Below are 25,120 nucleotides of genomic sequence, written 5' to 3'. Positions count from 1 at the left end.
GCCCCCCTCATATAAGAGCGGTGCGGCACTGCAGCTAGCGCACTTCTCACTGAGACCCGTCACGCGGACTCTAAGTGAGACCCACCGCCAGGACTCACCATGGTGAGTGCAGCCCCACCGGGGCGGAGCCCGTCCCCTAATTGCCCCTCTCTTTCGGGGACGCTTCCTTTCGGCATATTCGGGGCCCTTTATCTGGCGTTCCTGGTCTCGAGGAGGTGCAAGGGTGTTTGCATCACCCCCACCCCCACCCTGTCCTAGTGACTTTGGCCGAGCCGTGTTGTCCACTTTCAAAGGCTGGGGTAGGGGGCTGGGGTACAGTGGGATTCTTCACTAACATAGAAGAGTCCTCCTGGAAATCCCCCCAGCTCCACCAAGCGTTTGTGCCTTAACCCTCCTTAGGGGAGTTGTGCGGTCCCGCGCCCAGTCCTTTTCGCGGGCTAGGGAGACCCGCTTGGCTGCCCATTGCCCCTGTCCTCCCCCCACCCGCTCCCTGGAACTGACCGAACACGTACTTGGCGCCAGAAGGTGGAAGGGGATCAGGTTACTTGGTTCAGCATCCCCTTTTCCTCCGACTGTGTGTACATCCCTCCTACTCTCACCCCTCCCCGTGACTCAGCATCCCGCTTCGAAGGCACCAGGGGTGGCGGGAATGGGGTTCGGTCTCGTGAGGCGAGCCAGCCCCTCTCCAGCCCGAGCCGGGGTGCGCGGACGGGCAGAGACAGCTGTCACTGAGCGAGAGCGCGGGCCAAGGCCAGGTTGGGGGGAGGGGGAAGAGGTGTGTGTAGGGGGGGTGGTATTTATAGCCCGAGAACGGGGGCCGAAATCCAATCTTCGCTTTCCGCTGGCATGTAACTGGAAAGGAGCGGGGGTGGTGGGGGGCGGGCGGCGGCGAATTCAAGGCCGGAGTGCAGGATGGCGCTCATCCGGCTAAGGGCAAGGCGCGTTACCTCTGGGGCCTCGCCACAGGTTCCGCTTCCTTTTCTGAGTATTTGGAAACCGTCACCCCGCCATTTCGGTGTTGGGAAGGGAAGCCGCGCAGGCCCGGCGCTGCACCACTTTGGCGCTTCAGGGGTTACTTTCAGACTGGCAGGGACGAGCCCAGGGCAGCGAATGCCCCAGTGCTCACAACCCTTTCGCCTGCACCTGCCCTCTGCGCTCACTAGCATTATCTTTGCTATTTCCCTGAGGGCTGTCGCCTTGGATGAAGGTGGTAAAGACGTGCAGAGCGCGGGGGTGGAGGTGGGGAGAGGAGACAGATGGGATTGATCCCTAGAGCCAGATGGGATTTAAAGGTGGGGGAGAGGGCATCCTGATGGCAGTGTGGTCGGTTGGTGCCAGACTGGAAGGCGGAAACAACTCTGCAGCCCACAGGAAAGAAAGGGGGAGAGGATGGTACGAAATTCCAGTTGTTCATACTCAAAGCAAAGAGTTAATCGAGTGGGGGGAGGCCCTGGCTATAAACTCAAGGGCTCTGGAAAACCTTCTGTCCCTCGTTAGGCTCTTGAGAAGCTGGGTTTGTGGGAGTAGGAATGGGGAACAGCTGGAAAGTCTCTTGTTTTTGTCTCAGTTACCGCAGTGTCTTGTCTGTCTCATAGGCACTTGCCCTCTCCATCCTCCCTGAGTGTCCTATGAATGTGTCTGAGTCCTGTGGAGCCGCAGCTCTCACTTGACAAGGTCCCCATGGAGAAGTAGGCTAAGGGGCTGGCCTGCCCTACTGGGTGCCCCCTGTTGGGGAGTCCTATGCAGGGGAGCCTGGGCAGGCTCCCAGCCTCTTCTGACCTCTGTCCAACCCCAAGCCTCCACTTTTGCCAACTGAGTCATCCTAGCTGGTAGGTGATAGGGTGAGAGAAAGGCTTATGAGGTGAGGACCTATGGATGTGGGGCTTATGCTCTCCCCTCTCTTTATCCCTCAGCGTGAATGCATCTCAGTCCACGTGGGGCAGGCAGGTGTCCAGATGGGCAATGCCTGCTGGGAGCTCTACTGTCTGGAACATGGCATTCAGCCTGACGGGCAGATGCCCAGTGACAAGACCATTGGTGGAGGGGATGACTCCTTTACCACCTTCTTCTGTGAAACCGGCGCTGGAAAGCACGTGCCCCGGGCAGTGTTTGTGGATTTGGAGCCCACTGTAATTGGTGAGAGGGAAAACGGGGTGGAATTGAGCGGAGTGGAGAGAGACTCTAACCTTCTCTCTGGCGAGAGGGTGTCTAGACCTGGCTTTCCTGGCCCTGAAAACTCTTCTCCCTGTTTGAATGTAAAGAAGGCAAGCTAATCGCAGGCTGGCCTGGGCAGCACATCTGGGTTTCTCTCACACACTGGTATCTCAGACTGGCAGAAGGACGGACTCTTCCACACATCTGACTGCAGCTACCACCCTGCGGGAGGGAGGGAGGTCCCTGCTGAGCACAGCCTTGTGGTTTGGGCCCTAACGATGTGGTTTCTGCCCTTCCAGATGAGATCCGAAATGGCCCCTATCGGCAGCTCTTCCACCCAGAGCAGCTCATCACTGGGAAAGAGGACGCCGCGAACAACTATGCCCGCGGTCACTATACCATCGGCAAGGAGATCATTGATCCCGTACTGGACCGGATCCGCAAGCTGGTGAGAGTCCGGCATGGAAGGCCGGGGGGTATGAGACGATGGTAACCGTCAGGAACATTGTTTTTCAGATCCATTTCAGGGGTCATCTCTGCTTGTCACCAGAGGGGTCACCGGAACGTGCTGCTGATATGGACTCCTCATTCGTCTCTGTCCTGGCTCCTGAGATATTTTAGGCTTTTGTGGAGCCAGAATACAGACTTACTCAGGCCCTTCCCCCACCTACATTGCTCTTTCTTTTTCTTGCCTTTCAGTCTGACCAGTGCACAGGACTTCAGGGCTTCCTGGTCTTCCACAGCTTTGGGGGCGGCACCGGCTCCGGCTTCACCTCGCTCTTGATGGAGCGGCTCTCTGTTGACTACGGCAAGAAATCCAAGCTGGAGTTCTCCATCTACCCAGCCCCCCAGGTGTCCACAGCCGTGGTCGAGCCCTACAACTCCATCCTGACCACCCACACCACCCTGGAGCACTCAGACTGTGCCTTCATGGTGGACAACGAAGCCATCTATGACATCTGCCGTCGCAACCTGGACATCGAGCGCCCCACCTACACCAACCTCAACCGCCTCATCAGCCAGATCGTCTCTTCCATCACAGCCTCCCTGCGCTTCGACGGGGCCCTCAACGTGGACCTGACAGAGTTCCAGACCAACCTGGTGCCCTACCCCCGCATCCACTTCCCCCTGGCCACCTACGCGCCCGTCATCTCTGCCGAGAAGGCCTACCACGAGCAGCTGTCGGTGGCCGAGATCACCAATTCCTGCTTCGAGCCTGCCAACCAGATGGTGAAGTGCGATCCCCGTCATGGCAAGTACATGGCCTGCTGCCTGCTGTACCGTGGAGACGTGGTGCCCAAGGATGTCAACGCCGCCATTGCTGCCATCAAGACCAAGCGCAGTATTCAATTTGTGGACTGGTGTCCCACGGGCTTCAAGGTTGGTATCAACTACCAGCCGCCCACTGTGGTGCCCGGGGGTGACCTGGCCAAGGTGCAGCGTGCTGTGTGTATGCTGAGCAACACAACCGCCATTGCCGAGGCCTGGGCCCGCCTGGACCACAAGTTCGACCTGATGTATGCCAAGAGGGCGTTTGTGCATTGGTATGTGGGCGAGGGCATGGAGGAGGGTGAGTTCTCCGAGGCCCGGGAGGATATGGCTGCCCTGGAGAAGGATTATGAGGAAGTAGGCATCGACTCCTATGAGGATGAGGATGAGGGAGAAGAATAGAACAGCTGCCTGGAGCCCACTCACTGTGTTTATTGCAAAATCCTTTTGAAATAAACAGTCTCCTTGCACGGTTTCTTGTTCCCTCTGTGAGTGCTTGAGCTTCTGCTGCTGCCCTCACTATTTGCTGCTTATGACCCTTTCCCTTCCATGCTGAAGGCGAGACCTGCCAACGGGTCCTTGCCAGGCCCAGGACACGTGACCCCAGGGACTTTGATGTAAGATCCTGGGGACGCCCAGGATAGGGAGGAAATGAGGACCAAATCCTGGACCTGTCTGTCCACCACAAGCTATTGAAGGATAGGCGTCTTCATTTCCTTTCCAAGTAGTTTAAGTCCAGCAGTTTCTGTATTTGAGTTAGACTACTACTGTTTTTCCTGTTGCTTCTGCATTCACCAACTCTGGAAGCAAGGCTTGGCCCAGGCACCTCTGTGCATTATGAGGGCTGAGGTGGCCCAGAGTTCCTGGGCATGGAGCCTAGTCATAAGCTTGGGGGATGGGAGGGAACAAGGGCCATGTCCTGGAGTTGTTTGTGTTACTGCACCTCCCAGCAGCTTTGCATAGCTTACTGTCTGTTTTGCTGCTCTGCAGGGGCCTAGGGATGTGCCATTAAAAGTCAGGTCGTTTCCCCTCTGTTTGTGCTTTCTTTCTGGCCTCAGCCTCTGCGCTAGCTGGTAGGAGCCTCCTGCCAGGGCCCTGGGGAAAATTTCAATTTTGCTAATAGGCACCCCAGGACCCATACTGACGTCAGCATGTGGGGGTGGGCATGGTTGGGGGAAGAAGCTTCAATCTCAGGAGCAAGAGATGCCAACCCTGCTCTTGCCTCCCGTCCCTGTGATTCAGGGACACAGTGCCCTTCCTTGGGGAACAGGTTTTAAGCCCAGCTAAGGCAGGGCCCCTGTTTACTCAGCAGAGTAGGCAGGAAGTGGCAGCTGGATACTGCCATACCACACTGGTCTCATTAATCATTAACCGTGCATGAGCTAGAACCGCCTGGGAGAGACTGGGCCAAAATGGCTACCACCTCCACTCCCTTTGCCCTCAGGCTGAGGCTGGGAGACCTGTTAAGTAGCTGTCCCAAAGCTTCCTCAGGTGTCTCCACCCTTGCCTGGCAAACCGGCTGGGCTGCTCTAAGCTACCCACCGCAGAGGATGAAGGGAAGAAAGAACAAGTTGAATGTAATGTGACTAGGGGGCCCTGGTGCCAGTTCTTGGCATAGAAGCCCACTCAAGCCAGAGCAGCTTTAAGTGTTTGACTAAGACAAGCCAGAAGAACAGCCCCCTGCCAACCAGCCATATCTGAGGTAAGGATTCCTGCCTTCGGATGTGGAATGAAGTCACACCATTCCTGACTCTACGCCAGTCCCTCTTCTTCCCGGTCGTTCCCTTGGAAAAGGCAACCAGGCTTTGGGCCCCTTGCGCCTCTTCTCTCATTCCAGGAACAATGAGACTAAGATCCACACCAAGGTGTTTTCACTTTATTCTATTTACACATTCTCCTGCTCCCAGATTTGGAGGCAGACCATGATGTAAGCTCAGCAGTCCTGTTCAGAGCCTTTACCAGATTTGATCAGTTTCCCTTTCCCAATCCCCCGACCCTCACCCATCCCATCAGACAGAAGACTGAGCTAACCCTCCCCAGCCCCCCTGCCCCCAACTACAAGAGAACAGGCCTGGATAGAAAAGACAGAGATTCCAGTGAGGGACGGGGCCCTCTTTCCAAGGCACAGGGGCCACCTTCTCAATGTGGCTACTGGTTTGTTCAGATTTGGGTAGTATGCTGGCCTGGAGCTGGGGGTTGCAGTGCCTCCAACTGACTGAGGAGAAGAGGAATGTGAGGGCGCTGGTGGGGGTCCACAGTCATCATGGAGGCCAGCAGCTGCCGCAATGCTGAAGAATGCCTGTGGAGAGAGGAGGGCAGGGTGATGGGGGGGCACCCATCCCCCACGCCAAGGCTCCACCTCTGCTAATGTCAAGGAGAATCTGAAATGCTTTGTGCCCCTTCTATTGCTCACCTGGGACTTTCTGGGATGCTGAGTTGGTTCTGTACAGCAAGGGCTACACTGTCACCCTTCTGGAACACCATGTCATAAGGGCCTTCCCCAAACATCATGGCATATAGCACACAGCCTAGGGACTGAGCAGAACTTAAGTTATTCCATGGAAGGGGACCAGTGGAGGTGATATCTCTTCTCTTAATTCTGTAGTGAAATGAGTCTACATGAGCTAAAAGGAGTATGCCAATAGCCACATGACACCAGCAGGGCCCAGAGAAAGTGCCAGTTAGCGGGAGGCCTCTACACCCCTTACTTAGCCACCGCCTTCAGCCCTGACTTAGCTGTCCCAACCCTGTTCAAAGGGCAGGGTTATACCACTTCCTGAGCAATTGAGTACAGTGTCAGTGACAGTTCCCAGGAAGGAAGTCGAGGGGGATGGGGACACACATGGTTCCGGGGGCCCCACGCACTAGAAACCAAAGACCTGCTCCTCTACTCCACAGTAGGTACAGAGCAGCATTCCTCCCCACCCACATGCTCCTCACCCAGACATCAGTCCGCTCATCGATGACACAGTGGCTCTGCACAGAGAAGAGCTCCGGGGCCCGGTAGGAGATGGTGCACCGCTGGGCTGCCCAGTCCTGGAACAGTGGCCCCAGAGCTCAAAAGTGGGGCATAGCTCATGGTCATGTGACCAAAGTGGGGCATGCACCAGAAGGGGTCAGGGTTGGGGAACAGGTGGGCAAAGGAACCTAGAGACTCTCTTACCTGCAGGGCCAGAGCCTGGCGGGAACCCTCCACATGGATGCATGCTTGATTCATGGAACCCAAGTCCATTAAAATTGGCTGCCCCTCATCTCCAAGCAAGATATTGGTGGGCTTCAGGTCCCTGTTGGCAAGTAGAAATGACCCATGAGCATCCCTAGACAGGGAGGCTGGAATCCCAGGGGGCAAAAGAATCCTGGAGGCTGTCCCTTGGGAGGAGAGCAGACCTCATTTTCTTGGTGGGGCTCTTCCTTTCTGCCCCAGAAAGTACACAGGCCCCTGCCCCCCACTGACCTGTGGGCATAACCCTGGGCATGAATGGCTTCAAGTCCTCTGCAAATACCCAGCAGCAGCTGAAGAATTTGATCTTCGGTCAAGAAGTTGCCTTTGTCTTTCAGTCTTTCTATCTCATTCCACAGCGTACCTCTCTGCAACACAAGTATCCCCACAGCTGGTGTTTTCTGAGCCTCTGCTCCCCGAGTGCGATCGCTTCATGTCAAAAGCCTATCAACATTTCCACTACACACACCTCATACCCCACAGTCCCCCTGGATTCCTCTAAACCCCAAATCCGAAGTGGTCAAACCCAGGCCATGGCCTCCGCTTCCTAACATACTTGACTGCTCACACAGCTCTTGGTGGGTGACTCTGTTGCAAACCCCTCCGTAGCCAGGAGACTTTCTGACCTTGAAGAAAGGCAGCAGCAGCCAGGCTTCATGTTTAGTGCCCCGCTCCCTCAGACAATAAGCCACGAGGCGAAGGATGTTGGGGTGATGGAAGAGGCGATGCATGTCTGCTTCACGCTGGGCTTCCTCCCGGTCCTGCTGTTCGTGACACAGGATTCGCTTCAGGGCGTAGAAGTGTCCATCATGTAAGCCCTCCACTAGGTCCACATAGCTGAACCCACTGTGGGCCAAAGGGGTCAGTGAAGGGCCATGGTCATCTCCCACACCGCTTGGACCCAGAGGAATTCCCTGGGGGAGAAGACGAGGGTGTCTTTCCCATTTACTGGAAACCCTCCCAAGATGTCGCTCTGAGAGAAGTCTGCAGATCATTACACGTTAAGCTCAAGAGCTGGGACATAATAATCTTGGAGGTTCTACGATCATAATCCACCGCTCTGCACATGACAGATGCGTAATAAACATTAAACAAGTCAACTCGTATCAAGTGCTGTGAACCAGGCACTGGCGAGGCATCTTACGTGTATTTTCCCATTTAACCCTCACAGCTCCGTCAGTGAGGCAAGACCGTAGTTATCTCCACTACGCAGATGAAGATACCATGTCTTATCAAGGTCAGACAAGGTGGATCTAGGAGGCTTGGCTTCCGAACCTATTCTCTTGACTAGCCTGGCATTAGGCTCTGTCAGGTGAGTTCAAGGATAGGTTAAGGATAAAATCTTTGTGCCCCTACCAAGTCACACTGCTGTCCTCAATCCCCGCCACCCTGGGGACTAGTTCTTTCCAAACACTCACCCCTCCCCCAGTTTCTGGATGAAGAGGTAGCGTTTATTGTCAATGACGACACTTCCCCGAGAGCAGACACACAGCGCGTGGCCCATAGTGTCTCAGTCATCCTCCTCAAGGGCGGACTCCGGCTGCCAAAGGGTTCTCCAGGGGGAGCGCGCTCTTCCAGGCCACGCGCTGGGGGCCCAGCGGGTCATACTGGAAGGAAAACAACAGCAGGTCGCGCGTCGGGCACAACCCAGCCGACCACGGAAGTACCCATGGGGGGAGCTCGGGCCCAGGTCTCGGAACCCAGAGAACACGGGCCCTGGCGACACCAGCTCCAGGCAGGCTGCGATCGGGGGCCTCCGAAGCCTCAGGCCACGCAGCGACCACCGGACCGCTTCCTCCACCTTTCAGCGGCTCGGGCTCCCACGCCCGTGGGGCCGCACAGGCGGGGCACAGGGCAGTTCCGAGGGGCTGCGAGGCTCGGGCGCATCCCTCGCAGAGCCCACCCCGGGCCTCGGCGCGTAAAGAGCCAGCCCGGCTTCCCCACTGACCTGGCTCGGGCGGCGAGAAGCGCCCGGGACCGGAAGCGGTGGTTTCATCATCATTGCGCGCCGGCTTAACGGCCCCTGGTATCTTAGCAACCGCCTTGCTTCCGGACGACGTGGGGGCGAGGAACCGACGGGGGTGGGGCGGGCTAGACCTGCGGGAGGACCGGTCCTAGGAGCCGGGTGGAGGGTCCTCACCTGGCCTTCAGTAGGCGGCCGGACGCAGGCACCTACGCCGAGGGGGAGCAAAGCCGGGCTCGGCCCGAGGCCCCCAGGGCCGCCATTTCCCAATGCCGGAGGTAGGAGGCCTCACACCTCCGGGGCGCTGGGTGGCCGAGTACAGTCCCGCCCGGGGTGGGTGGGAGGCCGCAGCGAGGGCCGGGTGCTGGCCGCCTGGCCCCGGGGAGCTCTGGTCAGTACAACCTTGGGGACGCTGGCCTGTATCCGTAGTCTCACTGGTTGAGTTCAGGCTCTCGAAGCAGACGAGGGTCTAAACCCGGCCTTCATAGCCTACTAGCTGTGTGGCCTCGGACATGTTATTTAATCTCTCGGAGTCTCATGTTCCCTAACTGCAAAATACATATGCTAGTACCTAAGGTTAAGTACGTGAACTGTGAGGCCAGACCGACTACTTCAAATCCAAGCTCCCTCAACTAGTTGTGTAACCTTGGACAAGCTACGTAACATTTCTGTCCCTCAATTTCCTCATCTGCAAAATGAAAATTGTAATTATCTACCTTAGGGAGTTTTTTGAAGATTAAATGATATGTAAAGTGCCTTGCACAATATCTGACGCGTAGCCCCTAGTAAGTGTCAATAAACAATACTAATTATATTAATACAAATTATTATTACCCTGGTTCTCACATCCCAGGCTTGGGACTGTGAAGCCAGGAGTAATGGAAATCCACAAATTCCCAAGCCTTGGCACGAAGCAGCTGTGCCCAGCAGCAGCTGAAGGATTTGATCTTTAGTCAAGAAGTGTCCTTTTCTTTGTTCAATTGCCCAGGGAGGCAGGGAAAAATTGAAAAGGGGTGTACATCCAAAGAAGGTGGCATGCCCTTGACTGTCTTTTTTCTATTGAAATAGGGCTCTCCAGGAAAAAGATCCCTTTTATAACCTGTCCCCACCCCCTTCACATCAGTGGGAAGATCTTCCTAAGTTTCCCTTGGTTCTGAACCTGTTTTAGAGCCCTGGTTCTGACATTCATCTAGATTTAACCAGCTATGTGCCGCCCACAGCTAGAAGCTGAGGATGTGGTAGACAAGGCACTCTCAGGCCTTTGGAAGCTCAGTCTAGTAGAGCACTGCTTCTCAATCTTGAACATGCTCAGGATCACCTGGGAATCTTGTTGAAATACAAATTCTGATTCTATAGGTCTGAGGTAGGACCTGAGATTCAGCATTTCTAACAAGCTCCCAGGAGACGCTGATGGAGCTGGTTCAAGATGTAGAGGATTAAAAAAAAAAAAAGATGTAGAGGATTTTACAAATTAGTAGAGTAGCGGGAGACAAAGTCCAGGCTAATCGCTTGGCAATTTGGAGTGGTCTCCGCCCCTCCTTGCTCGCTGAGACTCCCTCCCAGGAATCCACCACGTGACAGTTGGACTGCCGTCTCTGACTATAGGAGACCTGTAAGCGCCATGGTTCCCAAGAAGCGGCTCTGCCTTCCCTCCCTGCTGCTGCCGCTCCTGACGCTGCTGCTGCCCCAGGTAAGATAAGAGGATTGAACCAGCCGGCTGGGTGCGGCGAGGCTAGGTCTGGCTTAAGAGAGAAAGTGAAAACAACAAAACAGTGGGCAGGGCTAGTTCCAACTCCTCTGCTCTTGGCAGCCGCGGACCCCCGCCCTCCAACTCCAGACCTCTGTTGAGCACGGTCCCTCCCTTTGCAGGCAGATACTCGGTCGTTCGTAGTGGATCGGGATCATGACAGATTCCTCCTGGATGGGGTTCCGTTCCGCTACATATCTGGCAGCCTGCACTACTTCCGGGTACCACGGGTGCTTTGGGCAGATCGGCTTTTCAAGATGCGAATGAGTGGCCTCAACGCCGTTCAGCTGTAAGAAGTGCTCAAGAGAGCCACGGAGGGGTGGGATTTACTCTTCTTGCCACCCTCTTCAGAAGGATGTTGGGACAAGAAGACTGGGGGAGTATCATGAGGGGTTAGAGCTCCAGGGCTTCCAGGCCAGGGAGGGAAAAGGTGGGCCAGGACCTCCTTCCTGGAGATAACCCTGCAAGACCTGAGCTCTTAAGCCTCCTGGGCATCTCCCCCATTGCCTGCCTTGGGCCCTGTTAACCTCTTCCTTTCTCAGTTATGTACCCTGGAACTACCATGAGCCAGAGCCTGGGGTCTATAACTTTAATGGCAGCCGGGATCTCATTGCATTTCTGAATGAGGCAACTATAGCGAATCTGTTGGTCATACTGAGACCAGGACCTTACATCTGTGCAGAATGGGATATGGTGAGTTAGTTGGAGAGGGGATAGAATGAAAGCCACCCAGAGTTCCTAGGCTACTCCCTGCCGACACTCTAGGGTCACTTTCAGCACTGTACCCAACTTCCTCCCTTCTTACTGCCCCTACTCCACTCCCAGACAACAAAACCTACATGCTTCTTTGTGGTCTTTGTGTTTGTCTTAGGGGGGTCTCCCAGCCTGGTTGCTTCGTAAACCCAATATTCATCTGAGAACCTCAGATCCAGGTGAGTTGGGACAAAAATTTAACACAGAAAAAGCAAACAATGACAAAATGGATCATTTGGGTACCCAAAACAAAAGAGACCACTCCCAAATCATTCAAATATTTATTCAGTGTTTCCTTCATGCCCAGCAGGATTCTAGAAACTGAGGATCAGACAGACCCAGATCCCGTGCAATGGAGCTTATCATATAGTGGAAGAAATAGATTTTTTTTTAAAAAAAACAAAACCTGCAATATTATTGCAATCTATAAAAATACCACATAAGAAAATGGACAAGGAGTTGACATAATGAATAACAGAGAAGGCCTCTTTTAGGTAGGGAGGTCAGGAAAGGCTTTTCTGAAAATATAATATTCAGTTGACTCTAGGGAAGGGAAAACTCTGGTGATATGAAGAGTGAGATAAGAATGACCAGGTAGAGGGGTGGTATATTCTGAGGCCAAAAAATGGGAAAGAACATGGCACTGTTGAGACCAGCATGGCTGGAGCATAGTGGGTAAGGGAGAGAGTAGTGTGATGTGAAATTGGAAATAGGGACCATTGCTGCGGGGCCTTGTAGGCCATTGTAAGGGGGGTTGCATTTTACTCTTAGCGCGGTAGAGTCTTTGAGAGAGTTTAACCAGAGATGTGAGATGATCTGATTTGTTTTCAGATTAGTTTAGCCTGGATGTGGAGAATGGATTGAGGGGAGTAAGGGTGGAAGTGGAGAAACCAATTGGGAGACTATGCCTGTAGTTGAGAGAGATGATGGCTCCTAGACTGAGGTGATAGTGTTGACAATGGAAAGAAGAGGGCAGAACTGAGATAAAATCACCAGGCCTTGTTGATAAATTTAAATGGAAAGGGTAGGCGTGGGGGTAAGGGGAGTAGGTCTGGAAAGAAAGGAATGAAGGTTTTGGCCAGTCAAGATGGTGGTTCCATCTCATTCAGAATATGAACTGTTCCTTAAATTATCTATTAGGTCCTACTTAATTGGCCCAGTCACCTCCCTGACATCTGTTCTTCTCTTTGTTCACAATGGCCATTTACCAACAGGTGAAAGAGAAGACCAGGGATGGCAAAGGAACAATTTTGGGGGAGAAAATGGTTCTGTTTTGGTCATGTTAAATTCTTTTTAGGCCGGCCTGGTGGCTCAGGTGGTTGGAGAGCCGTGTTCCTAACGCTGAGGTTGCTGGTTCGATTCCCACATGTGCTAGTGAGCTGCACCCTCTACAGCTAAGATTGTGAACAACACTCTCCCTGGTGCTGGGCTGTCGTGAGCAGCTGGTCAGCGTGAACTGCTGCGTGCTGCCGCGTGCTGCCATGAGCAGCCAGTGGCCAGCGTAAGTGGCCGGCAGCCATTGTGAGCAGCAGGCAGCTGGCGAGAGCTGCCATGGGCTGCTGTGAATGGCTGACCGACGACCGGTGACCGACTGCCTCAGCCATGGGGAGAGCGCAAGGCTCATAATACCAGCATGGGCCAGGGAGCTGTGTCCTACACAGCTAGACTGAGAAACAACGGCTTGAACCGAAGTGGGGGTGGGGGAGGGGGGAGAAGCGGAAAAAAAATATTTTTTTATCACGTCACACTCAGTGAGGATATTAAGTAAGCAATGGGATGTATGAGTGTGGATCTTAGGGCGAGGTCTAATTTAAAGATATAAATTTGGGAGTCATCAGTCTAAATGTGGCACTTAAATCCATGGGTACTGAGACATCACCTGGGAAAAGAGTGTAGAGAAAGACAAGATGAGAACTCAAGATTAAACTCTGAGGTGCCCAATATTTCAGAGTTTGGATTTCATTTCAGGTGCAAACAGGAAGTCATTAGAGCAAAGGAATAATTTTCTCTGATTTATACCTTTTAAAAAGATCACTCTGATAAATGCTTTATATCTGCCGAGGGCTCTCCAGGTGCTGTTTCACTTCTTAGGGTGCTGGAGAGCTTCATGCTTTTGGCATTACTCAAACTCAGCTGACTATGAGATACATTTAAAATGATAAAGTATTAATGGAATACCAACATGCAATCTCTGTTTTTCTCAAGAAAACCAGTGACCTCTTCACTGTGAAATCCATGATGATTTCTAAGGCCTCACCCTCTTTGACCAGTCAGCAGCTTTCAGCACAGCTGATCACTCTGTCTTTTGAAATATATTCTTCTATTCTTCTCTTGGCTTTCATGATGCCACACTTACCTGGTCTTTGCCCTTTTCCCCACAGTCTTTCTGACCATTCCTCAGTCTCTTATTGATTCTTCTCCATTTCCCTTTCTGCTAAATGCTCGAGTGTTTCAGGGCTCAGTCCTTGGACGCTTCTCTTTTCTGTGTTCACGCACTGGATGGTCTCATCCATTTACATGACTTTAAATTCCATCTAATAGCTGATGACTGAAATATGTATCTCCAGTCAGGACCTTCCTTTCGCCTCCAAAAACTATATATCAAACTACCTACTTGATTTCTGCATTTGGAGATCTAAATAAGATACAACTAAGCTCCTGGTTTCTCCCCATCTGAGTTAATGGCAACAGTATTTCCCAACTGATCAGACTGAACACTGTGGTATAATTCTTCATGCCTATCACATGCCACATTCAATCCATCAGAAAATCCTGTCCACTTTACCCTCAAAACATACTATATTCACCTACTTTTCATCACCTCCACTGCCACCACCCTCGTCCAAACCACCTCTCAGCTGGATTATTTTAGTAGCTTCCCAACTAATTTCCCTTCTTTGTCCCTCCCCCATGCAATCTATTCTCAATCCAGCAGCCGGTGTGATCCTGTTTAAATATATTTAAATATCTATTAGATCATGTCATTTCTCTGCTTAAACCTCTCCAATAGGTTCTCATCTGATGAGAATATGAACCATAGATTCCTTACAATGGTCGCGGTCCTATGTAATTGGCCTAGCCACCTCTCTGACATCTATTCTTCTCATTGCTGTTCTCCAAAGCCAGCAGGCATGTGGTGCTCCCTCTAGCTTCTTGCAAAACCGCCTTCTCAGTGAGGTCTTCCCTGGGCCACCCTCTAAAATGGAAGCTCCCCCACCCCACCACTTTATATCTTCCTATATCTTCCTTCCCTGCTTTATTTTTTCTCCTAGGCATTCACTCACTATGTATTTTACCCATTTATTGTCTGCCTCCCTTGCTGGAAAGGAAATTCCACACTGGCAGAGATTTTTGTCTATTTTGTCCTGTCCTACATCACTAACACCTAAAACAGTGCTTGGTGGATAGTCAGCAGTCATAAATATTTGTTGAATGAGATTTAATGTATGCTTGGATTAAAGAAGGCAGTAAAACGTGGACACAAACTATAAAAGGACTTAAATGTTTTAAGAATACAAAAATATCCTCCAAGGTATCTTTCATCAAATCCACCTTTGAGAGTCTGCTATCTGCTAGGCATTGTCCTCAACGATAGGGACAAAGAAAGAGAACTTGACAGAGTTCCTGCTCATTAGTGGGGAAGACCAACAGGAAACAGTTACAGAAAGAAATGCTTAATTTTAATTGGTTATATGCTTGAGAGAGAAGTATGAGGTGATATGAGAGCGTGTAACGGGGACCTACCCTAATCTAGGATATCAAAGGCCTTCTTGAGGAAGTGAAATATAAGAGCTGCCTGAGTTGGAGTTGGCTAAGTAAAGGAGGGAGGGGAGAAAGTGTCAGACAGAACTGATAACATGCGTGAAGACCTGAGGATGAATCAACAAATCACAAACAGGTTGAGAATTTAAGGCATGATACCGAATACAATGCCTGTCGCTTACAGCCGGGTGCAGGTCCGCCATTCTACATTTCTGTGAATTCCAGTACTACTTCATAGCCATCTCAAGTATACGAGTATATTGATTACATAATAATAGCTCCGTAAGATGTTTCGTATTTTTCTTACATTTAAAAAATGAAATTGACAAGAAACACTGCTTTAAGCTTTCCTATGCTTAAACGTTCTTGCCATGCCAATAGACAGGTGCTCAGGGTTGAGGGCAGAGAGCTTCCTCTGACAAGTCACTGCTTCCCAGATTACTTGCGGACAGTGGGATGCAAACTGCAGCCCGGAGATCGGGCAGTGCTGAAGCTGCTAGCATTGATGCCTGAGGCGGGGGCTGTGGGGGTGATGGGGCCCTCATGAGCAGCGCTCCGCTCCTTCCTTTAGACTTCCTTGCCGCAGTGGATGCCTGGTTCAAGGTCTTGTTGCCCAAGATATATCCAGGGCTCTACCACAACGGGGGCAACATCATTAGCATTCAGGTACAAGTGGAAAGTTCCCTGGGCAGGGGCAGGGGGGGTCCTTAATCTTCTCTGACTCATGGCTGAGCTCCGTGTGCTTCCCCCCGCAGGTGGAGAATGAATATGGTAGCTACAGGGCCTGCGACGTCAGCTACATGAGGCACCTGGCTGGGCTCTTCCGTGCATTCCTAGGAGACCAGATACTGCTCTTTACCACGGACGGGCCTGAAGGACTCACATGTGGCTCCCTCGAGGGACTGTATACCACCGTGGACTTTGGCCCAGGTCTCCTGAGTGAGGGTTAGGGGTGGGGTCTGGGGAAGGGGCGCCTCTTCTGTGATGTTTATCTCTCACCTTTGCCTCCTCTCGGCAGCCGACAACATGACCAAAATCTTTGCCCTGCAAAGGAAGTACGAACCCCACGGGCCACTGGTGAGGAGTCAGAAGGGAGGGCAATGAGTGCCGGAGTCAGGGTTGGGAATGGGTCGCGCTCGATTCCCATTTCACCCATGGCTCCTTTCACTTCTCATTCTAGGTGAACTCTGAGTACTACACAGGCTGGCTGGATTACTGGGGCCATAATCACTCCACACGGTCCATTCCAGCTGTAACCAAAGGACTAAAGAACATGCTAGAGTTGGGAGCCAGTGTGAACATGTAACTGGAGGCATGGGGTCAACATGCATCTATCACTGGGTGATGGGGATGAGAGTTAAGATTCAGTGGGTCAGCTTATACTTTTCCCCCATCCTCCCCCACTTCAGGTACATGTTCCATGGAGGTACCAATTTTGGATACTGGAATGGTGAGTCCAGATGGTCCCTGGGACTGAAGCAGGGGTGTAGCAAGGAGCTAGACTCTGAGGGCTGGATAGATTACGATGTCTAGAAGCTGGATATGGCCACCACTGCCCCCTCTGATGGCAAAATCCTCTGCATGAATTTCTTTGCTTAGTATCTATAATCTGAAAGACACATTCAATTAATTAAATGGATTCTACTACAGGTGCTGATGAGAAGGGACACTTCCTTCCCATTACTACCAGCTATGACTACGACGCACCAATATCTGAAGCAGGGGATCCCACACCTAAGCTTTTTGCTCTTCGAAATGTCATCAGCCAGGTGCTCTACCACGTTATCCGGTGCCAAATGCTTTTTATATATTAATTGGGAGGAGTGCCTAAATTATTTGTGAAGGTATCCCAGAGATCAGTGGTGGTTGTCTGGGCCAGAGAGCCCTCTGAGCACAGTGTGAAAGCATTTCCCACCTGCCCAAATGGGACTACCTGGGGAGATAACACACAAGTATGTGAAAATTACCGGACCCCGGAAGCCCTTCCCTGGACCCCAGGTTAAGAACCCTGCACCAGGGGTTTGGAGTAGGGCTTGTGTGGTTTTCCTATGGCTCCTGAGAGAATTTGGGCTCAGTTCCAGGAAATTCCCTTGGGACCTTTACCTCCCCCCAGCCCCAAGATGATGCTCGGACCTTTGACCCTGCACATGGTAAGCTCCCCCCACTTCTGATTCTACCCTATTATTCTCTAAATAGCCCTCTCTTCTGTCCTGTCCTCTATTCTGAAACTTCCTTTTCATTCTGATGTTGTTCCCTTATTCTAATAGGATGGACATTTGCTGGATTTCCTGTACTTCCTCTGCCCCCAAGGGCCCATCCATTCAATCTTGCCAATGACCTTTGAGGCTGTCAAGCAGGTAGGGCATAACCCCCTATCTGGTGGGTAAGGCAAGATTCCTCAAGAGCTGTAGCCAAAGGTTCCCTAAGCTCCGCATCTTCCCCACAGTATCTTTTTTTATTGCTCAGTTCATTTCAAGTACTCATTCTTCCACACCCAGGACCGTGGCTTTATGTTGTACCGGACCTATCTAACCCAAACTGTTTTTGAGCCAACACAATTCTGGGTGCCAAACAATGGAGTCCATGACCGTGCCTATGTGATGGTGGATGGGGTAAGAGCCTAATTCCAGGTTACCTTGTGAGCCCCCGTTTCCTCTCTTCCTAAGCACCCTTTAGCCTTAAGTTCCCCGTATCTACCTTTTCCCCCCGCCTGCCCACATTTGCAGGGGGTCCACGGATAAGAAGGGATAAGGAAGAGTTTGACTAAGGGTAAGGCTCCAGAAAAGATGGGTAACTGACAGGTGGGCTACATTCTCTTTGCCCTTCAAATAAGTGCCCTAATGTGACTTCCTGTTTGGTGGCCAGGAGCTAGAGGCCGAGCCCTTCCTGTCCTACATATCTAGGTCTTCTTATCCACAGGTGTTTCAGGGTGTTTTGGAACGAAACATGAAACAAAAGCTGTTTTTGACGGGGAAAGTGGGGGCCAAAGTGGATGTCTTGCTGGAGAACATGGGGAGGCTCAGTTTCGGGTCTAACCACAGTGACTTCAAGGTGAGCTAGCTTTGCTTGCCCCTCGCCCCCATACTCTTATTGACCAAACTCTGTAGGAAAGATAGGGGCTCGATGGAAGATAAGCAAGAGCCATGTCCTTAGGAGTGAGGGTGCAAAGTGGCGGCTTGTGGGGACCTGGACAGTGCCACTAATTGCATCTCGACTTGATTAGGGACAGTTTGGCCTTAGAGCTTATTGAATGAATTTTCACTTGCCTTTTTCACAGGGCCTATTAGAGCCACCAATTCTGGGACAAACAGTCCTTACTCAGTGGCTGATGTTCCCTCTGAAAGTTGACAAGCTTGTGAAGTGGTGGTTTCCCCTCCAATTGCTGAGAAGTTCACGTCCTCAAACTCCCTCTGGCCCCACCTTCTACTCCACAACATTTCCAATTTTAGACTCAGGCGGGGACACCTTTCTCTTTCTACCTGGATGGACCAAGGTATTACTGACGGTGGTGGTTGGGGTGGGGATGAGGGGTGATGAGAGGAAAGTCATGGAAGAAGGGGAAACATTGTTCCTCACACCATCCCCAGAAGGGGTGAGCCCACCCCCGAGAGCTGCCCGTTCGCTCTCCTCTCTCCTCCCCCTCCCCAGGGCCACGTCTGGATCAATGGGTTTAACCTGGGCCGGTACTGGACGAAGCGGGGGCCACAACAGACCCTCTACGTACCAAGACCCCTGCTGTTTGCTAGGGGAGCTCTCAATCAGATCACGTTGCTGGAACTAGAAAATGTGCCTCCCCACCCCCAAATCCAATTTCTGGATAGTCCTATCCTCAATAGCACCTTACATGAGACAGATTCCCTCTCAGCTGACACACAAAGTGCCTCTGAACCAATGGAGTTAAGTGGGCACTGAAAGAAAGGTAACCCTTGGACCTGGGACATGGAGTGGGCAGCATCCCCTGGTGCTGGCCACGGTGACCATAAGGAACCAAAGGTCACAAGGCTTCAATGTAAGTACAAGGGCAGTTTCCTTGCCAAACTTTATTGTGATTAAAGTTCCAGAGACAGTACCAGCTCCACACACCTCTGTGGCCCTATCTTTGCCCTGGTTCCTGAACGTCCCTCCCCCACTAATCTTCCAAATACTCTGGTTTCATGGGGAAGAAGAAACCTAGGGCCCGTGTGAATGTGCCCTCTCGGGGCCCAGACGTGGCCCCAGGTGGAGGTGTAAGAGATCAGGAAGAGGGCTTCCCAGCCCGACAGCGATGATCCTGGAGGCAGCGTGTGGAGCAGAAAGAGAAGTCAAAGTAGTGGAAGGGAGTGAGGCCCTGGAGGGATGTCCCACAAGTCCAGCAGCGTCTGAACAAGAGAAGAAAAATGGATGGACAGGTACCCAGAAACTTTCCAATCCAAGTCCTCCCCGGTCCTCCTCCTGTCATTTCTGTTTTCATTCCGAAGCGTCACAGAACTTCTCAGATCTCCTCAACAGCCCTTCTGTGTAAGCATTCTTTCTACTTGCCCAGATGTTACGGTCTACACATTACCCCTGCCCCCTCCACATACCGAGCGTTGCCAATTGCAGAGTCGGGAATCTGAGGGCTAGGGGCTCCCAGCTGGGCAGCTAACCGGCGCTCCGCAGCCAGAGCTCTCTGAGGGGAAGAGCATGTGTTAAGGACCAGGCCCCAGTGGTGGACAGGGTACCCAAGAATTGACAGTTGAACACTGAGAAGGGATCAGACCTCTAAGGAAGTCTCCTGTGGAAGGGAAACGTCCGGCCTCACCTTCTCTCTGTCGCTGAGGGCAGCAAATTGCCGCTGCTCTTCTTGCTCCCTCTTCTCTTGCTCCCACTGCATCCGCTGCTGTTCCTCCCGTTGTCGCCGGGCTGCCTTCTGCTCCTTTTTCCGCGTAGCCTGCTGAGCCTCCATTTCTGGTGTCAGTGGTCCTGGCACCTGGAGGATTTCCAGGAAGGTAAGACCTATACAAACTATCCTTGGTAAAACTGTAAGAAAGTAGAAGGGATCTATGGTGCCATCCCACTCTGCTGCTTCTTCCTTTCCCAGCTGACCTGAGCCTTGCTGTAATCGTAAACATCTGGATTCTTCCCCATGAACCTTCGGAACTCATTACGTGTTGATTTGTCAGCTGCAACAGTATATGGTGGCCGGCTCTGGGAGTCCCTAGGTGTGAAAATGGGTTCAATTTGCCTCCTGCATCTGCTACTACCACCTACCCAGACCAAGAGTAGTCAAGTAGCCAATGCCGATGTTAACCTTCAGCTCATCCTCTCTATACCCTAAAGGGCTCGGCATGGGGACGCAGACTTACTGGATGGTGGGGTCAGCACCTGCCTCCAGTAGCAGGCGAACCACTGAGCCTCTGCCAGCTGCAGCTGCTGCATGCAGGAGGGTGAAGCCACTGGAGCCCAAAGGCGCACTGAGCAGAGACAGAACTTCAGGGTCTGTGGGGCTGGCAGCTAGCTGGAGTTTCAGCATCCCAACATCTCCAGCTCGGCAAGCAGCAAGCAGCACATCCCAGAGCTCTGACTGACCAGGGGCCTTGGCCTCATCCGGGGAAGGCTCCAACGGGGCTGCCTGTGCCGGGGCTGACAGTGAGAAGGCCTCATCCTGAGGTCGCTGAGGAAGGGTCATATGTGCCCCAGCTTCCAGATCTTGGCTTCTCTCCTTCTTATTCCTTCTTCTCCTCCTCCGCTTGGGCAGTACCTCAAACTCCCGAAGATCCAGGGTCCCCAGTGTCGATTCTACTAGCTCCAACTCCACCTGGAAGCCATCCTCTTCCTCTGACCCTGAACCTAGGGAAAAATTTACATGTTAGATCTATCTGAAAAATAAGCAGAGGGTGGAAGGACGTGGGCTGCCCCAGATGCATAAGAATGTAGATACAGAGATAACCCAGATCATCTTGAAAATAAATTAAGTATTTGTATTTTGTCACCCAAGATCAAGTAGCACATCAAGAGAAATGAGGTTCTCAGCTCAGACAAGGACAGGCCCGGAAGGACCTACGCAGGGACAAGAATCTCTAGACTCTCCCCATGAGCAGTCCTCAGATGGTGCACACAGAGGAAAGCATGGGAGCAGTGACAGCTGTGCAGGCCAAGAGTCTGCAGCCAGTGAAGCGCCCTAGCATCCAATATGACAGGTAAATCCTGTGAGATTCATGCAATAATGGTCAAGTGTGTCCTTCATGCTAAGACCTTTCTGAGGACTGGGATATATCAATGAACAAAAGTGGTAACAGGAGATTTGCAAAGGTCACCAAACATGTCTCAGTGATTGCTACCCACATTATAAACAGATCTGTGTATGTGCATAAAGGTGTTTGTATTATATAAGCCCTTATATAATCTATAAGTAGGGAAGTCAGAGTAGGGGATTTGCTACTGCATTTCCAGGACAGACACAGTTGACAGATGGTGCTCAAACCCTGTTTGGGAGAGTCCTCATTCTGCCCCCATGCCTCATGTTTATCACCGGGGGCTTTTCTTTCTTCCTCGATAGCCTTCTTTCTCTCTCTCATTGTCTTCCAGTGTGTCTGAGGTGAGTCCAACCTGACTGTCTCCCGGGGATCTTCTTCTGCCATAAAACAAAAGATGATGCTCGAGTTTAGCCAAGGAGAAGCCAGCCTCTATGAAGGTGTGATTGGGCTGTATTCCCAGGGCTAGAAAATCGTCTGGATGCCCAAATGAGAACCTGGGGCTTGGGCTGGAAGGCACAGGAAGGTCTAGGGAGTCTGGGGATCGGGATCAAAGGCTCACCATAGACACGCAAGGTGGTCAGCTTATGGTGCACACGCTGTAACTCTCTGAAGGTGGGTCTGCGGGTAGTGAGGGGGATATCCCAAATTCGGGGATCCCCCTGTTGCAGGGGTGCCCCTTGGCCTCCGAAGAACAAGGAGCGGCCAGAACGGGGGGCACGCAGCAGTATTGTCCCAGCCTCCCCCAGCGCCTTAGCCCAGCCTGGCCCTGCCAGCAGGTCACGAACATCCTAGAGAAGAGAGGAACTCAGCCCTGTGTATCTTCACTTGTCATTTTTAAATCTCCAAACAAAAAATGGCCCACACGTATAGGGAGTGAAAGGTAGAAGTTAACACAGATGGAGTAAGAAGACTAAGATTTCTGGGGATCCATCCTATTCTACCTTTGTCTACCCAGAAATTGTAAAGAGTGGAAGGATACAGAATTAACCTCCTGATTGTAACATTTAATGATTTGAGGGAAAAATGTGCATGAGTGGCCCACCAGGTCTGGGATGCCTAACTCACCTTATATAGTGTGGCTTCATTGTAGCGCCTCAGGTTGGCTCCAGCAGAACGAGAAACCCCACCCCTGGCATCACGAAGTCCCTGGGCTGTGCCACGCTTGGCCCGTACTGTGTAGCGGTGAAAGGTTTTATGTGTCACCACTTCTCTTCTGTAGACAACACAGACTCAGTACTGGAAACCTGGTACTCCCAGGTGAACAGGATCCATTCCATCCTTAGCCCACGCAGCACCCTCTCACCCTTGGAAAATGGCGCCAGCAAAGTGCCCAGCTGCAGCCATGAGCACCACGCAGTGTCTAGGACCTCCACTTTGCAGGTTCTGGAGCAGCAGTTCTGGTTCTGGGGACACCTGAACAACACGCAGCAGCACAGACATATCTGTAACATTCACTGAGAGTAAAAAACCAAGCGCCAGTGCTAAGTGTTTCACATGCATTATCTCATTTAATACAACCACCCTGAGACTTGTCTCTATTTTACAAGTAAGGAAATGTGAGGCTTGTAGAGGTAGTCAAGATCAAGTGGTACAACCACAATCCAAACCTAGATCGGTCTGTCTCCAAACTTAATTTCATTACGTTTGACCCGTGCAAGGTTCAGGCTACTTCAATCCAAGACTGTGCTGTCAAGCATGATACCCATACCCAATAGGAATGAAGGGAAGAAGTGAGAAACAGACAGGGCTAAGGGGAAATCTAAGCTGAATGTACAAAAGGCTGGTGTTGACCACACAACCAGTGAAGCCACTTGCCTTGCAAGGGCCTAGGACACAGCGATAGGCATAAAGAAACTGGCCCTGGGCATTTTGGAAAAGAACTCGTTGGGAGTGGAAGCCTCGGGGTTGGTTAGGCTTCTCAAACCCAGCCTTTTCCTCATCCAGTATCTCCAAGTCCTCCTCTCCGGCTGAGTTTGAGTCTTCTGATCCTGAGATGCTGGAAAGGTCTCCTAAGAACAACATGAGATACACCAGTTTGGTGGCCCATTTTTGACCTTTCCTCAAGCTCCTAAGGTAGGGCCTTCCTTCACCCCCATGTCCTACTCGTACACAGGTTTCCTACCAGTGGAGCTGTGCTTTTCAAAGTCCAAGGCAGAAAGGAGAGGCTTGTCCTTGAGACGTTGCTTTAGGTTAAACCGATGCCAGTCAAGCTTATAATGTTCCCTCTGGGAGGAGACAATGATGGAGTCAGAATGGGGAAATATGCCCCAGCCTGGCTATGGTACCCAAGACCAGTAATAGAACTCCAGGAAGTATGTCAGGGTAATACCAACTGCCTTAGTCAAAACGTGGACCTTTATTAATTAAAGACAAATCAGCTGTCTACCTCTCATCACCCACCATTATACTTTTGCTTCCACCATTTAGTTCTGCACCTGGCCTTTTACCTGTTCCTGGTGATTCTGGAAGGTCTGGTCACAGGTTGAACAATATAACTTCCCTGAAATATCCAGAGGACCCTGGAGTGGTTTCCTTTCCTGGCTTGCTCTCTTCCCTGAACCTAAATAAGAGGAGGGTAATTAGAGGTGGAAAGGAGCCCAATTCACAGTACCTGGAATTATATCCAGTGTTTGATATACAAAACAGGAAAACACAAAAGAAAGAGATGGCATATCCTGCATTCAAGGAATTTACAGTCACGCAATCATGAAATAAATGGCACAGTGATCACTTTATACAATAAATATGCTTTTGGAAAGACATGTAAAATGACTCTAAGTCACTGCATTTAAACTAATCAAAGGGATTTAGAGGAATCTTGAAGAAAATATTTTGGTAAGGTTAAAATTATTTTTAACTCTGCAAAAAAACACTTCTCAAATGCCAGTTTTTTTAGCTGACATTTCCAGTTACAGTGTGCAGTTTGTTTTAAAAAGGTTCAAGAAAAACATAGCCAGACACAAACTAAAGTTGTACAAAACCAAATAACACATTATTTTCTATTCAGCAACAAGGAACCTAGTTAAATTTGGACTATATCTAGGGATTTTGAAAAAAATAGGAATTTTGAAATGTTTTTGTAGGCAGTGGTGTTAGTGTGAGGAGACATAAGCAAAGGCAAGAAAATTGTTTGGAGGCAATTCAGGGGCCTGTGCTAGAAACAACCAGCGACCAAGTGAATTTAAGATAAGTTTTATCCCGTGGAACGAGATGTCCTCAAGCGCTCCTAAGCTGGGGAATACCAGTAAGGCCGTTTTCTGGAGGAGCAATGAGCCCCCGAAGCCCTGTCGGGTTCCTGGTGAGTCCATCCCAAACCTTCCCCGATACCTGGACAGGAAGTCCGCGGAGCCTGGGCCCGGGTGTCTCCGGAAAGGTGGCTCACCAGGCTTAGGCCCGCAAGGACCGGAGCATCCGCGTGGAGATCAAACAGGGAGACCGACGCCGGAGCCTGGGCTGCAGCTGGATCCGGCGACATCGCTGAGCCAAACGGGAAGAAAACGCGTCCTCCCCCACCCCCCGACGAGATCCGCCTGCCGCGTCTTCTGCTTGCCCGACGTGGTCTGCCCGGCGCCGCGAGGAACCTTACGCTGGTCCCAGTCGTTATCCCAGCCTCGGACCACAGCAAGAGTGAAATGGGGCATCAGCCGTCTCTCAAATCGAGTCCAACAGAGTTAAAATCCCTGAGGTTCCCCAACCAGCCGCTCTTCGTTACCCGTGCGATGAGCTCCAGCAATGACTCAACGGTGTGGACTCCTCCCCGCCTTCAGACGCTGCACCACAGGTCCACCAGAGCCGAGCCTCCCGCAAGTAAGCCCACAGTCCCAAGCCCGATTTCTGCAACAGCACAACCATCTCGTCACTACGGAGCAGCGAAAAGGACAAACAGGCGCCCGCAACTGAGCCCCGCCCCACATAGAGCGTCCTATTGGTCCTCTGACCGTTCAAGACCCGCCTTGAGCCTTTAGTCCCACCTCCGAAGCCGAGAATTGGTCGTTGTGTCTCCACCCCCCACGGTTATTGGTCAGGCTGGCTGCGGG

General features: G+C 51.7%; 4 protein-coding genes across 15 annotated transcripts; 2 read left to right on the top strand and 2 right to left on the bottom strand.

Moving 5' to 3' along the window:
- Positions 1 to 4,456, top strand: LOC308498820 (tubulin alpha-4A chain). The gene is made up of 4 exons (XM_081051509.1): positions 1 to 102; positions 1,914 to 2,136; positions 2,454 to 2,602; positions 2,854 to 4,456. Exons 1-4 carry the CDS (start codon positions 100 to 102, stop codon positions 3,823 to 3,825), a joined length of 1,347 nt encoding a protein of 448 aa, XP_080907635.1. The 5' UTR covers positions 1 to 99; the 3' UTR covers positions 3,826 to 4,456.
- Positions 4,457 to 5,273: 817 nt separating this feature from the next.
- On the bottom strand, positions 5,274 to 9,965 carry STK16 (serine/threonine kinase 16). Of its 8 annotated transcripts, none has more exons than XM_081051300.1 (8): positions 8,592 to 9,965; positions 8,062 to 8,250; positions 7,270 to 7,489; positions 6,878 to 7,011; positions 6,587 to 6,707; positions 6,364 to 6,459; positions 5,837 to 5,958; positions 5,274 to 5,722 (listed from the first exon to the last, which is right to left on the bottom strand). In XM_081051300.1, the coding sequence occupies exons 2-8, from the start codon at positions 8,145 to 8,147 to the stop codon at positions 5,584 to 5,586; spliced, it is 918 nt and encodes a 305-aa protein (XP_080907426.1). In that variant the 5' UTR covers positions 8,148 to 8,250; positions 8,592 to 9,965; the 3' UTR covers positions 5,274 to 5,583. The 8 variants fall into 8 exon arrangements, with proteins under 8 accessions (XP_080907426.1, XP_080907431.1, XP_080907427.1 ...); XM_081051305.1 differs by having other exon boundaries at positions 7,270 to 7,404; positions 8,114 to 8,250; positions 8,592 to 9,143; XM_081051301.1 differs by having other exon boundaries at positions 8,062 to 8,602.
- On the top strand, positions 8,695 to 20,815 carry GLB1L (galactosidase beta 1 like). 2 transcript variants are annotated; one of them, XM_081051297.1, is made up of 18 exons: positions 8,695 to 8,884; positions 10,170 to 10,296; positions 10,476 to 10,642; positions 10,896 to 11,046; positions 11,225 to 11,285; positions 15,440 to 15,534; positions 15,624 to 15,798; positions 15,887 to 15,945; positions 16,049 to 16,170; positions 16,278 to 16,318; positions 16,519 to 16,637; positions 16,944 to 17,018; positions 17,136 to 17,225; positions 17,367 to 17,480; positions 17,788 to 17,919; positions 18,146 to 18,361; positions 18,517 to 19,835; positions 19,928 to 20,815. In XM_081051297.1, exons 2-17 carry the CDS (start codon positions 10,228 to 10,230, stop codon positions 18,778 to 18,780), a joined length of 1,950 nt encoding a protein of 649 aa, XP_080907423.1. In that variant the 5' UTR covers positions 8,695 to 8,884; positions 10,170 to 10,227; the 3' UTR covers positions 18,781 to 19,835; positions 19,928 to 20,815. The 2 variants fall into 2 exon arrangements, with proteins under 2 accessions (XP_080907423.1, XP_080907422.1); XM_081051296.1 differs by having other exon boundaries at positions 8,696 to 8,884; positions 10,212 to 10,296.
- ANKZF1 (ankyrin repeat and zinc finger peptidyl tRNA hydrolase 1) lies at positions 18,874 to 24,946 on the bottom strand. Of its 4 annotated transcripts, none has more exons than XM_081051292.1 (13): positions 24,411 to 24,946; positions 23,531 to 23,643; positions 23,206 to 23,308; positions 22,899 to 23,092; positions 22,387 to 22,496; positions 22,149 to 22,296; positions 21,643 to 21,871; positions 21,311 to 21,460; positions 20,193 to 20,676; positions 19,933 to 20,044; positions 19,649 to 19,816; positions 19,431 to 19,516; positions 18,874 to 19,226 (listed from the first exon to the last, which is right to left on the bottom strand). In XM_081051292.1, exons 1-13 carry the CDS (start codon positions 24,556 to 24,558, stop codon positions 19,103 to 19,105), a joined length of 2,169 nt encoding a protein of 722 aa, XP_080907418.1. In that variant the 5' UTR covers positions 24,559 to 24,946; the 3' UTR covers positions 18,874 to 19,102. The 4 variants fall into 4 exon arrangements, with proteins under 4 accessions (XP_080907418.1, XP_080907419.1, XP_080907420.1 ...); XM_081051293.1 differs by having other exon boundaries at positions 22,149 to 22,293; XM_081051294.1 differs by lacking the exons at positions 22,899 to 23,092; positions 23,206 to 23,308 and having other exon boundaries at positions 24,411 to 24,944.
- Positions 24,947 to 25,120: the final 174 nt, after the last annotated feature.

The sequence above is a fragment of the Rhinolophus hipposideros genome (assembly GCF_964194185.1).
Source record: "Rhinolophus hipposideros genome assembly, chromosome: 6".
In the NCBI taxonomy this organism is placed as follows: Eukaryota; Metazoa; Chordata; class Mammalia; order Chiroptera; family Rhinolophidae; genus Rhinolophus; species Rhinolophus hipposideros.
The sequence above is the reverse complement of the archived record's forward strand: the minus strand, read 5'-3'. Positions and strand labels throughout refer to the sequence as shown.